The 18,012-nt window shown below is 45.4% G+C and overlaps 1 protein-coding gene across 1 annotated transcript in view; it reads right to left on the bottom strand.

Moving 5' to 3' along the window:
• Nucleotides 1-18,012, bottom strand: part of LOC117523180 (WD repeat-containing protein 11-like) — a 378,317-nt gene that overhangs the window by 298,126 nt on the left and 62,179 nt on the right. The window contains 1 exon segment of the mRNA XM_034184623.1: nt 3,718-3,820. Coding sequence (XP_034040514.1) covers nt 3,718-3,820 — 103 coding nt within the window.

The following is an 18,012-nucleotide window of genomic DNA, read 5'->3' as shown; positions in this document are numbered from 1 at the left end:
GTAGAAAAAAAAGCAGATCACAGACATGACACAAAACTAAAGTCATTTCAAATGGCAACTTTCTGGCTTTAAGAAACACTATAAGAAATCAAGAAAAAAAGATTGTGGCAGTCAGTAACGGTTACTTTTTTTAGACCAAGCAGAGGAAAAAAATATGGAATCACTCAATTCTGAGGAAAAAATTATGGAATCACCCTGTAAATTTTCATCCCCCAAATTAACACCTGCATCAAATCAGATCTGCTCACTGACACTGACCCTATGCCATGACATTGACCCTATGTGTCTTTTTGCAAGGAATGTTTTTGCAGTTTTTGCTCTATGGCAAGATGCATTATCATCTTGAAAAATGATTTCATCATCCCCAAACATCCTTTCAATTGTCCAAAATATCAACATAAACTTGTGCATTTATTGATGATGTAATGACAGCCATCTCCCCAGTGCCTTTACCTGACATGCAGTCCCATATCATCAATGACTGTGGAAATTTACATGTTCTCTTCAGGCAGTCATCTTTATAAATCTCATTGGAAAGGCACCAAACAAAAGTTCCAGCATCATCACCTTGCCCAATGCAGATTCGAGATTCATCACTGAATATGACTTTCATCCAGTCATCCCCAGTCCACAATTGCTTTTCCTTAGCCCATTGTAACCTAGTTTTTTCTGTTTAGGTGTTAATGATGCCTTTCGTTTAGCTTTTCTGTATGTAAATCCCATTTCCTTTAGGCGGTTTCTTACAGTTCGGTCACAGACGTTGACTCCAGTTTCCTCCCATTCGTTCCTCATTTGTTTTGTTGTACATTTTTCGATTTTTGAGACATATTGCTTTAAGTTTTCTGTCTTGACGCTTTGATGTCTTCCTTGGTCTACCAGTATGTTTGCCTTTAACAACCCTCCCATGTTGTTTGTATTTGGTCCAGAGTTTAGACACAGCTGACTGTGAACAACCAACATCTTTTGCAACATTGCGTGATGATTTACTCTCTTTTAAGAGTTTGATAATCCTCTCCTTTGTTTCAATTGACATCTCTCGTGTTGGAGTCATGATTCATGTCAGTCCACTTGGTGCAACAGCTCTCCAAAGTGTGTTCACTCCTTTTTAGATGCAGACTAACGAGCAGATCTGATATGATGCAGGTGTTAGTTTTGGGGATGAAAATTTACAGGGTGATTCCTTAATTTTTTCCTCAGAATTGAGTGAGTCCATATTTTTTTTCCTCTGCTTGGTCTAAAAAAGTAACCGTTACTGACTGCCACAATCTTTTTTTCTTGATTTCTTATAGTGTTTCTTAAAGCCAGAAAGTTGCCATTTGAAATGACTTTAGTTTTGTGTCATGTCTGTGATCTGCTTTTTTTCTACAAAATTAAACAACTGAATGAACATCCTCCGAGGCCGGTGATTCCATAATTTTTGCCAGGGGTTGTACTTTATAGCACTGTGTCATGTATTTTAGTATTATTTATTTATTGTAACTGCTGCGACTGTTTTAAATGTGTTCTATAAATAAAGTTTGAGTTGAGTTGAAATTATGGGAAAAAAGTTTTGAAACATTATTATACATAAAAAGTTACAGATGGTGAACCCTGTAGGACAATGAGTGAAACCCATCTACTTTCCCAGGAATCAAATCACTAAACAAGAACTAAGAATAATATAAATACCAATTAATTAAAAGTAGCCTATAAAAATGCACAAAAATCCCAAATTAAGCATTGATAACACAGAAAAAAGCGTAACTTTATACCTCGGTGCAACTTATTTTCCGGAAACAGTAATTTTTGGTGCAGCGACTGAATGTGGAATGCGGCGGGTGAATATACTGTGTTAAAACAGTGCACACATATCCATGGTTTAGTTCATATGATCTCCTGGTCTGGTGAATGTTTGGTTTTGAAAAGGTGGACATGTGACTGTGAACATGCAGTATTTTTAAAAAGTAGAACATGGCTTGCACTGCACACAGCGACTAAAATCCTGAAGCCTCACAAATGTGTGAGCTGACGTTGTTTGAAATGTTGTTTATATCAGTATGTTTTAATGTTCAAATGAATAATCAGCTAATTATTGTGTTCCAACATGTCAAAAATGGACATATTTGCATCGATATTTCATTTTGCGACAGCATCTGTGACATTTTTTACTGAATGACAATAAAAACGAGTCACAGAGATAATGTGAGGTACGAGTGTTTCTTAATATGTGTTCTAAAAAAAGAGGAACATGAGGTTGAGAGATAGAGTGAAGGTTATAAGGTGGGAGAAGAGGACAGGAAGTCAGAAAATTAAGTGAATGAGACACACAAAAGAGGTGGAGAAAGAAAAGCAGGCAGAGATTCACAGTTCAGGGATCATCAGGAGTGTGAGTGCAGCAGAGAGCGAGACACTCCGAAACAATCAGCCTCAGCTAGCCTTTAGCACGAAGACAAGGATACTGTAAATAACACTAACAGACTAAAGCTCTGGTCCCACCGAATAATGAAGGATGAATAATGAGCCACGCAGCATGTTTTTATTGCTATAAGAGGAGGTATTCAACTATCGTGGGAGAATAGCGGCACATAGAGGCAGTATATTCGGTTAACAAGGCTCAACTCTGAGCATGTCGCTAATTTCAAGATGTTCAAATGAGGATTATAAAGGCATGTGTGTAGTGAGGATGAAGCTGCTAAAAGCCCATTATCTGAGCGCATAGCAGCTACGAGGACCTGAGAGGCTAATTTTGGAGCGGCTAAGCCCTGTCGCGCACACAATTCCCCCTGCTTTGTGCGCCGGATGCTGGATATAAAATAATTATTTTGTAGCAGAATAATCATTTTCTGGCAAACCTTCGATGCTGAAAACATATCTAATCAGTTCCATGAGGAATGTATTTTGGAACAACTTAAGGTAACTATCTGTATTGTTTTATAGCTTGGTAAAACAGTTGCATGTTCATTCCTAGCTGTAAAAGTATGTTTATGATAGACAACATCCTGGTAATGGATCAGATCAGGCGCACTCAAAGTTAAAAGGTGGATGTCAAAGTGGCTGTGTGTTAAAGCCGCGGAAGAAATAACACCAGTGAAGCCACGAGGAGTGCAGAGCTGACTGTCCAGAAACACAGAACGAGAGCGTGCAAAAGAGCGATTTTACAGACATAACTCAAAGTTAAAAGTTGGATCACGGTGACTGTAAGCCATGGAAGAAATAAAGAATTTTTTTTTTTTTTTTGGAAGTGATCCACAGTTGCAGCAGCGGGTGTATAGAATTAAATTTGTATCCAGGAGAACACACTCACTGAGTGCAGCATCTTTTTGGACTGTGTTTAAAAAATGTGACATCCTGGCTTGACGTGGATCATATGCTGCAACACGAGCCACTCGAGGCTGGACAGGTCAGTCGTGGCTCGCTAGAGGCTGATACCTGGCACATTCAAGGTACAGAGAGGCACACAGAGGCACCTTAGTAGTGGATACACGATGGCTTAAAACATGGATCATTCTTCAAATAATCTCTGACACACCCATGTGTGACTCATTATTCATGGCTTATTATTCAGTGGGGCCGAGGTTTAAATTCCCACTGCAGCACAGAGGGGGTTCTGACTGCACCACTCCTCAGCGGAATAGGTGAGGAACGCAGGAATAGCTCAGGAGTCACATGCCGCAGTAGTGTATGAGTGAAAAACTCAAAATCTACTCGTACTGTGAATGATAATCAGACATTTCTTACCGGCCACCTCCTCGGCAGCAGTGGTGGTGCGACACACCCGCAGGGTGATGCAGCCGTTCTCGTGCAGGCAGTAGAGAGCGTCCCTCTGAGCACAGGGGATGACCTGGGCACAGACAGAAATCAGTCAATGCGTGTGTACCGATGATCAAGGTCCGGTTTCATCAAACACATAAGAAGTGAGAATATTTACAGTTGTCCACATTTAACAAAGAAAAATGACAGTTCAGTCCACACACAGGGAGACCATCAGACCAGCCGTGTCCCTTTGGGTGGAATTTCATAGATCCAAAAATACAAAGCAAATGTTATTTATGGCCAGAACAGGTGAACCTGTGGGATAGAAGATAGATGACCACCATATAGAGTGTGAGATGGATTCCAGGTCTGTGTTTAATACTTCCTGTCTGTGTAATTTGGAAAACATAATTTATCTGCATCATCTCAGTCCATGGAGCTCTAAATATTTACCAGCTACTGTAAAGGACTGGCATCCAGTCCAGGGAAAGTTGTTGATTTTTATCTACTTCACGCAACATATCCAGGGATAAGCACCAGCTTGACCTGCACAGGATTTACTTCCAGTTATATACAGGGTAGGTTACATTATAATGCTGCAGAAATTATAAACTAAAAGGGCACACAGTGTACATTCCTCCACCCCATTAATGTAATGTTTATAAAGAAAAAGGTGGAGGGCAATATCCTGTGTCTGACCTATATTATGGAGATCCACACTTAAATTTAAAGGTTTCTGCGAACCTGTTCACAGTAAGCATAACGATACAGACAATGTGAGGCACACCGAGGTTTATTAGCACAGTCTCAGTCACTGAAAATATTCTGAGGGTCTCTGCTCTCTCTCATCAGTACTTGAATCCTGAATAAACCAGAATGCCATATAATGTACAGATCATATGAGTGTCAAAATCCAAGCCCCTGTCCACATCGGGATACCTGCGAAACGGATTAAGTCAGGGAACAGCCAGTTGGTGGGAAATACGGTGTAATATCGGACCATGTCTGCCCTATGGCTGCCATAGTAAAGCCACCTTGACACTTGCACGAATTTTGGCTCCGCACTGCCGTGCAATTCATTGTGCCAATGCATGTCATTCAGATGGTACGCTTGAAAGCGTGAAGTGTTGTGAAAGTGTAGGAACACGGACCCACAACAGGGGGCGCAAATGAACGGACAATGGAGTAAGTCAAAATAACAACGCTTTACTGTTGTGAATGTGCACAACGAATACAACCAATCACGGAAATGAACAACAGTCAATTCACAAAAGTGTCGTGTGGGCAGGCTCGAAGATAGGAGACGCCTCTCCAAGGTAAGACCGGAACCACACGGCTTCCTCCGCCACAGGACCCCGGGAATACTGGAGCCGCCAAGTCTCGAACTCCCAGGTGGCCACTGCCTCCGCGTGTCGGACCTGGTACTGCTGGCGAGGAACAAAGGACAGTTAGATGGGGGCGCGTTTGCACCAAGGACTCCGAACAGCAGGGAAGTTACCTCCACCTCTCGTTGGAACAGTAATCCACAAACTAGCACAATCCAAAAAGATACACTCCGTTAGCTTCGATACGTTACCTCTCCGGTAGAAACGATATCTCGCAATGAGGTGGAGGTGCCGTCCTGCTGATATACCCCACTGATGATTGCCGTCAGCTGTCTCAGGTGATGGGTGACAGCTGTCACCGTAGCTGCTCCCGTGAGGCGGCGGCGCCCTCTGGTGCCTGGAGCCAGCACTCCAGGCAGGGCGCCCTCTGGTGGTGGTGGGCCAGCAGTACCTCCTCTTCAGCGGCCCACACAACAGGACCCCCCCCTCAACGGGCGCCTCCTGGCGCCCGACAAGGGCTTGTCCGGGTGGCGACGGTAGAAGTCGGCCAGGAGGGCCGGGTCCAGGATGAAGCTCTTCTTCACCCAGGAGCGTTCTTCGGGACCGTACCCCTCCCAGTCCACCAGATATTGAAAGCCCCGGCCCATCCGTCGGACGTCCAACAACCGGCGCACTGTCCAAGCCGGCTCGCCATCGATGATCCGGGCAGGAGGTGGTGCCGGACCGGGTGTACAGAGGGGCGAGGTGTGATGGGGCTTGAGCTTTGACACATGAAATAGCCTCACTGCGGCGGGATTGATGACCTTGAGAATTTTAAACGGTCCTATGTACCTGTCCTGCAGTTTTGGGGAGGCCACTTGTAGTGGGATGTCCTTGGTGGACAACCACACTTCCTGCCCGGGGCGATACGTAGGGGCCGGGGTCCGCCGCCGGTCTGCATGGGTCTTCGCCCTCATCCGGGCCTTCAACAAAGCAGAACGGGCGGCACGCCACACCCGACGGCACTTCCGCAGGTGGGCCTGGACCGAGGGCACACCGACCTCTCCCTCAACCACCGGGAACAATGGGGGCTGATACCCCAAACACACCTCAAAGGGGGAGAGGCCGGTGGCTGATGACACTTGACTGTTGTGGGCGTACTCCAGGCCGCAGGGTGCGCGGCTGTCACACAACGCAGTGTTTGCTCCATTTCTTGATTGGCCCGCTCTGCTTGCCCGTTGGTCTGGGGGTGATACCCGGATGAGAGACTGACCGTGGCCCCCAGTTCCCGGCAAAAGCTCCTCCAGACATGCGAGGAGAACTGGGGACCGCGATCGGAGACGATGTCTGATGGTATCCCATGCAGGCGGACGACGTGGTGGACCAGGAGGTCCGCTGTCTCCTGGGCCGTTGGGAGCTTCGGGAGGGCCACGAAGTGGGCCGCCTTGGAGAATCGGTCCACTATCGTGAGGATGACGGTGTTTCCCTGGGACGGCGGGAGGCCCGTGACAAAATCCAGGCTGATGTGGGACCAGGGGCGATGAGGCACGGGCAGCGGTTGTAGCAGTCCCGGAGCCTTGCGATGGTCGGCCTTGCCCCTGGCGCAGGTGGTACAGGCCTGGATATAGTCCCGGACGTCGGCCTCCAGGGACGCCCACCAGAAGCGCTGCCGGACAACTGCCACGGTTCTTCGCACCCCTGGATGACAGGAGAGCTTAGAGCCGTGACAGAAGTCCAGGACTGCAGCCCTTGCCTCTGGTGGGACGTAAAGTCTGTTCTTTGGTCCAGTCCCGGGGTCCGGGCTTCGTGCCAGGGCCTCCCGGACGGTTCTCTCTACGTCCCAGGTGAGGGTGGCCACGATAGTGGACTCCGGGATGATGGGTTCCGGTGGATCCGACAACTCCGCTTTGACCTCGTCTTCATGTACCCGGGACAAGGCATCCGATTTCTGGTTCTTGGTCCCGGGCCGGTAGGTGATGCGGAAGTCAAAACGGCCGAAGAACAGTGACCAGCGGGCTTGCCTGGGATTCAGCCGCTTGGCGGTCCTGATATATTCCAGGTTCCGGTGGTCAGTGAAAACCGTGAATGGCACGGACGTTCCCTCCAACAGGTGTCTCCACTCTTCAAGAGCCTCTTTCACCACAAGGAGTTCTCGGTTGCCGACGTCATAGTTCCGTTCAGCCGGGGTCAACCTGCGGGAAAAATAGGCACACGGATGAAGGACCTTATCGGTCTTCCCACTCTGGGACAGCACAGCTCCTATCCCTGAGTCCGAGGCGTCCACTTCAACCACTAACTGGCGACTAGGATCGGGCTGCACCAGAATGGGTGCAGACGAGAAGCGCCGTTTCAACTCCTTGAACGCGGCATCGCAACGATCCGACCAGGTGAAGGGGACTTTTGGTGAGGTCAGGGCTGTCAGGGGGCTAACAACCTGACTGTAGCCCTTAATGAACCTCCTGTAGAAATTCGCAAAGCCGAGGAACTGTTGCAGCTTCCTACGGCTTGTGGGTTGGGGCCAGTCTCTCACCGCCGCAACCTTGGCCGGATCAGGAGCGACGGAGTTGGGGGAGATGATGAACCCCAGGAAGGACAAAGAGGTGCGGTGAAACTCACACTTCTCGCCCTTAACAAACAGCCGGTTCTCCAATAACCGCTGCAGGACCTGACGTACATGTCGGACATGGGTCTCAGGATCCGGAGAAAAGATGAGTATGTCGTCTAAATATACGAAGACGAATCGGTGCAGGAAGTCCCGCAAGACATCATTAACCAATGCTTGGAACGTCGCGGGAGCATTTGTAAGACCGAACGGCATGACCAGGTACTCAAAATGACCTAACGGGGTGTTAAATGCCGTCTTCCACTCGTCTCCCTTCCGGATCCGAACCAGGTGATACGCATTCCTAAGATCAAGCTTGGTGAATATCTTGGCTCCATGCAGGGGCGTGAACACCGAATCCAACAAGGGTAAGGGGTATCGGTTACGAACTGTGATTTTGTTCAGCCCCCTGTAATCGATGCATGGACGTAATCCGCCATCCTTTTTCCCCACAAAAAAGAAACCCGCACCCATTGGGGAGGTGGAATTCCGGATCAACCCGGCAGCCAAAGAGTCCCGGATGTAGGTCTCCATTGATTCGCGTTCAGGTCGTGAGAGGTTGTACAGCCTACTGGACGGGACCTCAACGCCTGGAACCAAATCAATGGCACAATCATACGGGCGCAAGGTCATGGTACTGCACCGGCACCGTCCCTAGATTGGGCGGGGCTCTGACCTCCTCCCTGGCCTGGGAACCGGGAGGAACCGAGGAACCTAAACATACCCGATGGCAGGTCTCGCTCCACTGAACCACTACCCCGGACGGCCAATCGATCCGGGGATTGTGTTTCAACATCCAGGGAAAACCTAAAATCACACGGGAGGTGGCCGGAGTCACGAAAAACTCGATTTCCTCCCGGTGATTCCCCGACACCACCAGAGTTACTGGTGGTGTCTTGTGAGTGATTGGAGGGACTAGGGAGCCATCTAGCGCCCGTACCTGCACAGGCGAGGTAAGCGCCACCAGAGGGAACCCTATCTCCCTGGCGCATTTGCTGTCTAGCAAATTCCCTTCTGAGCCCGTGTCCACCAGTGCTGGGGCCTTCAGGGTTAAATCCTCATAAAGGATTGTAACTGGGAGTCGTGTGGCGATGTGGGTGTGTCCCACGTGAACGTCTCGGCCCACCCCTAGCCCAGTTTCTAGGGGCGGGCGTTGGTGTTTAACCGCTCGGGGCAGTCCCTTACTTGATGCTCAATCGAGCCACAAACAAAACACGCCCTGCGGGCCAGCCTCCTTTGTGTGACCGGTGCCTTAAATGTTGCCCTACTCGTGTCCATAGCTTCGTCAGCAGGGGGGGCTGTAACCGCACGGAGCGCAGGGGCCGTGGAGCGTGGGGAGGGCGGAACGCGGTCGGAACCGGAAGGGAGAGGGACGACGCGTGCCTGGCCACGCCCTTCGTCTCGTTCCCGACGGCGCTCATTTAACCGATTGTCTAATCGTATAACAAGATCGATAAGCCCATCTAAATCCCGCGGTTCGTCCTTAGCCACCAGGTGCTCCTTGAGGACCAACGACAGTCCGTTTACAAAGGCGGCGCGGAGGGCAGCGCTATTCCAGCCGGACCTCGCAGCCGCGATGCGGAAGTCGACTGCATAGGCAGCTGCGCTCCGGCGCCCCTGTCTCATTGACAGCAGCACGGCTGAAGCGGTCTCTCCTCTATTAGGGTGATCGAACACCGTTCTGAGCTCCCTCACAAACCCATCATATGTCAGAAGGAGCCGTGAACTTTGCTCCCAGAGCGCTGTAGCCCAAGCGCGTGCCTCACCACGAAGCAGATTTATCACATAAGCTACTTTGCTAGCGTCAGTCGCGTACATGACGGGACGCTGTGCGAAGACGAGTGAACACTGCATAAGAAAATCCGCGCACGTCTCCACACAGCCTCCGTACGGCTCTGGGGGGCTTATGTATGCTTCAGGGGAAGGTGGGAGGGGTCGTTGGACAACCAGTGGAACGTCGCTGTTACGCACAGGTTCTACGGGAGGGAGAGCCGCAGCGGCGCCCGGAGAGCGCGCTTCCACCTGCGCGGCGAGAGCCTCCACCCTGCGGTTCAGGAGGACGTTCTGCTCGGTCATCAAATCAACCGAGTCATGAAAGCGGTGAGGATCCGCTGCAACTCACCGATTACCCCTCCTGCGGACGCCTGTGCGCCTTGTTCTTCCATTGGCCGTTCAACAGCCGGTTGACGCCCCTCAGGATCCATGACGCTGGCCGAGATATCCTGTTGTGAAAGTGTAGGAACACGGACCCACAACAGGGGGCGCAAATGAACGGACAATGGAGTAAGTCAAAATAACAACGCTTTACTGTTGTGAATGTGCACAACGAATACAACCAATCACGGAAATGAACAACAGTCAATTCACAAAAGTGTCGTGTGGGCAGGCTCGAAGATAGGAGACGCCTCTCCAAGGTAAGACCGGAACCACACGGCTTCCTCCGCCACAGGACCCCAGGAATACTGGAGCCGCCAAGTCCCGAACTCCCAGGTGTCCACTGCCTCCGCGTGTCGGACCTGGTACTGCTGGCGAGGAACAAAGGACAGTTAGATGGGGGCGCGTTTGCACCCAGGACTCCGAACAGCAGGGAAGTTACCTCCACCTCTCGTTGGAACAGTAATCCACAAACTAGCACAATCCAAAAAGATACACTCCGTTAGCTTCGATACGTTACCTCTCCGGTAGAAACGATATCTCGGCAATGAGGTGGAGGTGCCGTCCTGCTGATATACCCCACTGATGATTGCCGTCAGCTGTCTCAGGTGATGGGTGACAGCTGTCACCGTAGCTGCTCCCGTGAGGCGGCAGCGCCCTCTGGTGCCTGGAGCCCGCACTCCAGGCAGGGCGCCCTCTGGTGGTGGTGGGCCAGCAGTACCTCCTCTTCAGCGGCCCACACAACAGTGAAGCATAGTTTGCGCACTTTTCACACCATGTTTACACATAAGTTACACACTTTTCATGCAATGCGCGACTGAAAATGATTCACATCGGCACGCTATTGCACAACTGATTTACGACCCGTCCAAGTATTGTTGGCACATTGGTTACGTACAGTGCACAACATGGTACGCACGACACGCATTGTTCCAGCAAAGGCATACATTGGCACAACCACTTTGCCCATCCGTGAAACAGTCGTAGCATTATTTGGTCCAGCTTTGTCCCACTTGACACCATGCTACATAAAATAGCAGGCATCAAATTGTTCCATTCATTCCTTGATTTCTTGTCATTCCTACAAGATGTTGAACGCCAGAGGAGAAGCTCTTAAAAACAAGAAAACACCTCTATATTATCTTCTTGAGGAGCTGGAAATTCCACACTTGGGGAGGATGAGGGGAGAGGAGCAGCCCTGTGCATCTCTGCAACCTCTGACTCAGTTTCTTCTTCTTCAAGTGTTCCAACCACTGCTGGTCTTGCTATTCTTTTTTATTCTTGGCAGGCATATTGAAGTTGTAGCTCCTTCGCTGTCGAGATGACATGTATAACAGGACTGGCAATGGGCTCACTATACATACTGCCGAGTGCATGGTCATTGATGACTGCGATGTGAAGAGTGCACGGCTGTCGTTGATTGATGCATGAAAAATGCGTGAAGTTGGCATGCCCAAGGATTGTCAAGATAGTGGTATGTGCAAAGTGTTCATGCCGTTCACAAACTATGCAATAACTCTTTGTGCAAGGGCCCCACTTCCCCACTTCATGACATGCTAGAAGGCATGAACACTGCACAATCTGTCACGACCATGCTGTAAACGGTTTGTGATGTAACTGGGTCAATGCGTGTCACTGCGTGACAATGCACGCCCTATGCGCAATGACAAACAGTGTTTGCAAATAGGTTGCACAATGTACATGACTAGTTCACGCAAGTGGCATGAAATTTATGCGTGCCAGAAATTTTGAACATTTAAAAATTTTCTTTGCACACAGGCATGCAGCCTCGCACAGTTTGCAACGGTTTGCTACAAGTTTACTCATTGGCACTCCAGATTGCGTGCCAGTGTGTTGATAAAATTCATGCAAGTGTCAAGGTGTCTTAGCAATGAAGGTCCAACAGGAAGCCTGAATGCAAGATGGCTAAAGGGGCTCAGGTGAAACAAGAAGTCATCAACGACAGATCAGATGGAGGCAGTGATGTCTTGAAACCCAACGGGTGTGAAGGTGGACCAAGGCTGCAGCAGGTTCTCAGACCCCAATCACCTGGGATTTAAAGGAATCATCTGGTATTTAAAGGAACCCACGCAAAGGCATCTCGAGATCGACCTTGGATGTAGATTTTCTCCGTGTCCACAGTCTGTTCAGGAATTGATCAAGAAATGATAGTAATTTCCTACTCTCGAATTCTGATAAGACTGAAATGATGGTTCTTGGTCCAACCAGACATCGGCATCAATTTGACCAGCTGGTGCTTAATTTGGGTTCATCTGTTGTGCATCATATGGACAAAGTGAGGAATCTTGGAGTACTTTTTGATCCTACGTTGTCTTTTGGTCCCCACATTAGAGACATTACGAGGACTGCCTTCTTCCATCTGCGAAACGTGGCGAGGATTCGTCCCATCCTGTCTATGGCTGATGCTGAGACTTTGATAGATGCATTTATTTCTTCCAGACTGGATTATTGTAATGCTTTATTTTCTGGTCTGCTGCAGTCCAGCATTCAGGGTCTTCAATTGGTGCAGAATGCTGTTGCCAGACTTTTGACACAAAGTAGAAGGTTTGACCACATTACACCCATTCTGGCATCCCTTCATTGGCTTCTGGTTTCTGTCAAATCAGATTTTAAAGTCTTATTGTTGGTTTATAATTGTTTATAATTGTTTCTAATTGTTCACGGACTGGCACCTTCCTACCTGGCGGACTTGGTTAAGCCCTACGTACCTGCGTGGCCCTTGCGTTTGCAGGGCGCAGGGCTTCTGTGCGTTTCGAGGGTGAACAAGAAGTCTGTGGAGTATAGAGCCTTCTCCTACCGTTGACCGACTCTTTGGAATGATCTACCTGCAGTTATTTGGCAGTCTGACACAGTGGAGACTTTTAAATCAAGACTGAAGACCCACTTTTTATCATTAATCTAATTTGTTTTTATGTTTGCTTTGTAATTTCTTTTTATTCTACTGTGTTTTATCTTTTTATTGTGCCTTTCTTGATTTTAAATTTGATTTTAATTTACTTTGTGCTGTTATGAATTGTGTGAAGCGCCTTGGGGCGACTTTGTCGTGAGTTGGCGCTATATAAATTAATAAATTGAAATAAATTGAAATTATCTTCCTCACCAAGACAGGTCATATCCAGAGATATCAGCTCATCAGAAATGTATATCAGGTGTATCAAATGACTACAACGTTTCTAATTCCCAAAGCAGTACTGCAGTAATTAAAAGGATTTTATTCTGTTTGAGAAGCCGGCTATGCCCACGAGGGTAGCATGTCACATGCCGCTGTTAAGGTTCCAGGCAGCAAGAAGTAGGGACTGAAAATGACAATGATGCAGTCACAAAATGCTCTGTGGGCTTGACAATCTGATTTCAGAATGGTGTGATCAGCCTCCACAGTCTCAAGAGCAGATCTTCGTGGAACACAGTTAGTGTGTAACAGTTCAGGGGCTGTACTCTTCTGAGGCTGTGTGTTTAAGCCTTCAGTGCTGCTAACAAACTAACCAGCTGGAAAATAAAATTATACAGAATTAACAAACAGCAGTTTAAAATCAACATGTGAAAGACAATCTCAAACATTCCATATTTTAACAGAAAGACTTTTTGCAAGGCAATAGTATGGAAATGTTCTATATTTATCAAGGGACATTTGTCTGAAAACCTGACAGCTCTGTGTTAAACACTTGTCCCCATCTGGCTGATCACAACTGACAGGTCAATGTACGTCATCGAAATCAATCAAGAAGCAGGACACATATCAGGGACATGGTCCATTTCAACTTTGCAACCCTTACCATGTGCATATTCAAGTACTCTACATTCCTTTCAACACTTTCAAGATGTTTCTGGGATAACCACCTTCAAATACTTCTAGTATGGCAAAATTGCAGGGTTTTATCGATTCATCTATTTTTGGTTTAACTTTTTCTTTGAACAAATTTAAAGCCCTTAAACAATGAAATACATTTAGCATCTAACCAGAAGTGCAAATTATACAGATATACTAGAAGCACTCAGAGAGTGCAAACCTCCGCCAAGGCCATGGGGTCAATGACGCCATAACATCTACACGCCGTAGAATCATTGAACCTAAAAAAGTCTAACAATGATGTTTGCTCAGTAGTAAAAAAAAGTTTAATCTGCTGTGATTGGATAGCATGTATCCTTAGCGCTTGGCATCACAGTTTATTGTAACTTGCACCTTTCCGAGAAGCTACTATCATCTGAGCACTGATATTGATATTGCATGTGCTTATAGACAAAAACAAATAAGAGACAAAATTCAATTTATTATTCAACTAAACTGCAAATATATGAATTTTTTAACATTTATGAAACACTTCTCTAAACAAGGCCATAGGGTCACTGACCCTAAAGAGATTCCCTCCTTGGCACAGTGATCTATTTCTTTTTGTCTCTTTCTCTAAAATTGTATATAATAATCATTAGATTATTAATATATAAATAAAAATAAATTTAAGAAATATTACAATTTGAAAACAAATGCACCCGAACGTGATGACAGCTGCAACTGCTTAATGCTAACTTTTAACATTGAAAATGCCATAGACATGCTAACACGTTAGCATTTAATCACTTGTTCCTCTTGTCATTTCGAACCACTCCACAAAATTTCATCAAAATCCGTTCAAAACTTTTTGAGTTATCCTGCTGACAAACAGACAGACAAACAAACAAACAAACAAACAAACGCGACCGAAAACATAACCTCCTTGGCGGAGGTAATAAAGTGTGCATGCATGCATACACACACGTACACACACAACCAGCCAAAACTTTGAACACAATTTGGATTCAACTGAATCATTAATTGCAGGGGCAGGAATGCAACACCACCGTTAACGAGAACTTTTCACTTCCTTACCTAAACCTATGTTTCTACTTTTTCTTGAGTAATTTTTAACCATAATGTACTTTTTAATCAAAGTACATTTGTCAAACAGCTCTGTTACAGCTTCTCTCTTCATAAAAAACAGAAGCTGCAGATGTGAGTTTGAGGTTTGTTTGTTTTTGTTTGGGTTTTTTTGCTGGAGTGGTAATAATCCAAATATGGGTCAGTCTGAAGCCAGTCAGGCGGTTTAAGAATTTAGAATCAATGAATGAGAGCCACACAGGTGTGAATATGGCTGAGCTGCATCAGAATCATCAACTTTTTACTTCAGTACATTTGCCATAATGTTTTCAGGACAACCAGTCGACTCTAAATCACAGACAGTGACTGAAGACCAAGAACAAGGTGCAGCAAGAACTCCTGTGATCTCAGCGTATCGTCCACTCTGCAAACACATTGAACTTGCACAGGATGTTGCACATGCTGTTGGTGAAAACATATATATATACACACATATATATATATATACATATATATATATATATATATATACACATATATATATACACACATATATATATATACACACATATATATATATACATATATATACACACACATATATATATATATACACACATATATATATATATACACACATATATATATATATATACACACATATATATATATATATATATATATATATATATATATAAAAACTGGACTAGGCTGCTCGGCTGACGAGGAGTAATTTATCAATATGTCAACAATGTTACAATATTAAGTGAACTCGTCCAGAAGTTTTAAATTGATGTGCTTTAAGCAGAAAACCCAGCGGGGCATGTTCTTCGGTTTACAAGAGGACCAGCCTCTTCAGTAAAGAGAAGCACCGTGAACAAGCAGGAGGTCTACCCTAATCAGTACCCCTGGGGTCCAAGATGACCTCAGGGACATAGTTTTTGATATATTTTCCTGAACAGTTACTTTTTCACCTTAACTTTTATATTAAATTTATATTTAATTGTCACCTATACAGCTCTGTTCATTTTCACTGATTTGATCCAGTTTGATTAAATGCTGTAGGCTAATTATTCTTATGTGGTCACTCTGACCAAAGTTTTATATAACAGCTGAGCTTAGTAATAGATAATATAATAGATGAGCTTAGTGTCAATTTTTCATAACTGCTGAACTGTCAGGGCAGTTTTTATTCAGGTCGTGTTCATCAGATCAACTGCAGGGAGTCAGGGTACATACTGAATTTTAGTACTGAAAATTTGTGTGAAAAAAAAGATGGAAGAAATAATAAAGTCTTTCAAAATGAAAGGTTCATCAGCCAGATATTCAATCTTTTGATGGTAGCAGCAAAGTGACCTCTAGGCACTATGTTATATGACAGATACTTGCAAGAATGGCATGAATAAAAACATGTTAATATTTTGTAAAAGAAAAAAGTTTCATGACGTACTGGTGAGGGTTAAGGTAATCGGCTAACTTTGTACTTGTTTAAAAAAAAACATTTCTTCACATTTAATGAGATAAACATGCATAGAATTCAATGTAGATTTTTTTCCCAATTTACTTCATTTATATAGCGCCACATCACAACAAAGTTGCCTCAAGGCACTTCACACAAGTAAAGTCTAACCTTACCAAGCCCTAGAGCAAGCACACAGGTGACATCGGTAAGGAAAGACTCCCTCTGAGGAAGAAACCTCAAGCAGACCAGACTCAAAGGGGTGACCCTCTGCTTGGGCCACGCAACTGACACAAATTGCAAAACAATTCACAAAACAAATATAATGTTGCCGGCGCACAGGACAGGAGGGTTTCAGAAACAGACACCACACCCATCTCTGGATGGAGCAGCACCTCAAACAGAGAGGAAAAAAAAAACAAAAAAAAAAACAGAAACAGGCATCAGAAAGACATTAAATACTGTATAATTTGCCAGCATTAAGCAACAAGAACAACCAAAGAAATACTAAGGCCCGCTCCGTCTGCTAATAAAAATGAATTTAAAAGAGTAAAAAGTAGCGATGTCCCGATCCGATCACGTGATCGCAAATCGGGCCCGATCACGTGGTTTCAGACTTGATCGAAATCAGACGTTGCATCCCGATCAGGGATCCGATATAGAGCATTATTTTCAATGAGACACGTTGCTTTTTAGAGGCGTCAGAAGCGTCGCTTTAGCTCGGCTTTTGATGCGACACTTCTGACGGGAGCACGCATTGCAGCTTGTTGGCAGGCTGATGCGGTCAAAGTTCAACCCAATCTTTTTTTTTTTTTTAATTGAACAAAAGAAAAAACATGAGTTCAACCGGACATTCTCGCACACGTGTGTGGCTGAAACTGATTCCAGAGGAGAAAAGGGAACAAGAGTTGCGCAGTGAATTTGGGATGAAGAGATGGAATTGTAACCTGGATAGAGGTGGGGGGAGTTACGCGCGCAAAGTTTCTTTCGCAGAACTGCTGTTTGTTTACGCGCTCAGCCTGACGCCTCGATGGAATGACAAGAGGATGATGGACACTTTCCCACCAAAACTCTTATCCTTCCGTGCACAGCAGGACCTGGTGCTGACCAAGTCCTCAGGACGACGATCTGTCATCTGGTTAACAAAAAGAAAAAAACAAATTGTCCTGTGATCATTTGTGTGCAAAACGGAGCTAGAGATGGTGCACTCATCACATTTAGGAGAGCATCTTAAACAGCTTACGTCTTCATTCATGTTCACTGCACTGCTCTGAACTTGTTGAACACTGATAAAGCATCAGAGGGGCACACTGAGGACTGTCAGGACGCAAATGTAAGTTGTTTTTTTTTCCTTTTACTTTTTAAGTTGACTTTTGAACTTTCGACGCTCTGAGCTGTGACGTAGCTTCGCGCTGTCCAACAGGAACGATGCGTCGGGCCAAAACACGGAAGACTAGTAGCAGAAACCACTGATCTCGGCAAAACAGAAACGTGTCACAGCACTGCTCATTTATAGAGCAGTTTTCTGAAGAAAAATCCTTGGAAATGTTTTTGTTGTTGTCATTGTTACCTCAAAATTTCTGATTACTGTTTAAAAAAGTTTAGAATAGTTGTAATTAAAATAGTTAAATCAATAAATGGTTCTTTAGAAACAACCTGTTATTTCAGATTAGATAATTTCTTGTTTAACATACGGAACCTTGGACATTTATTTTTAGACAAATAAAATAAAATGGAAACATAGTTTTTTTTAAGTCTGGTAGATTATTACTTGATTGTTCAAGCTACCTCAATGAGAAGTGCACTGTTTAAGTGATATATAATAAAATAAGGTGATTAAAATGAAATTATTATATATTTAGCATTTGTTCATTGTTCATTCAGTTTT

This window comes from Thalassophryne amazonica, chromosome 13, assembly GCF_902500255.1.
Source record: "Thalassophryne amazonica chromosome 13, fThaAma1.1, whole genome shotgun sequence".
NCBI classification, from domain to species: domain Eukaryota; kingdom Metazoa; phylum Chordata; class Actinopteri; order Batrachoidiformes; family Batrachoididae; genus Thalassophryne; species Thalassophryne amazonica.
Note: the sequence above shows the minus strand (reverse complement) of the source record. Positions and strands in the feature narration are given on the sequence as shown.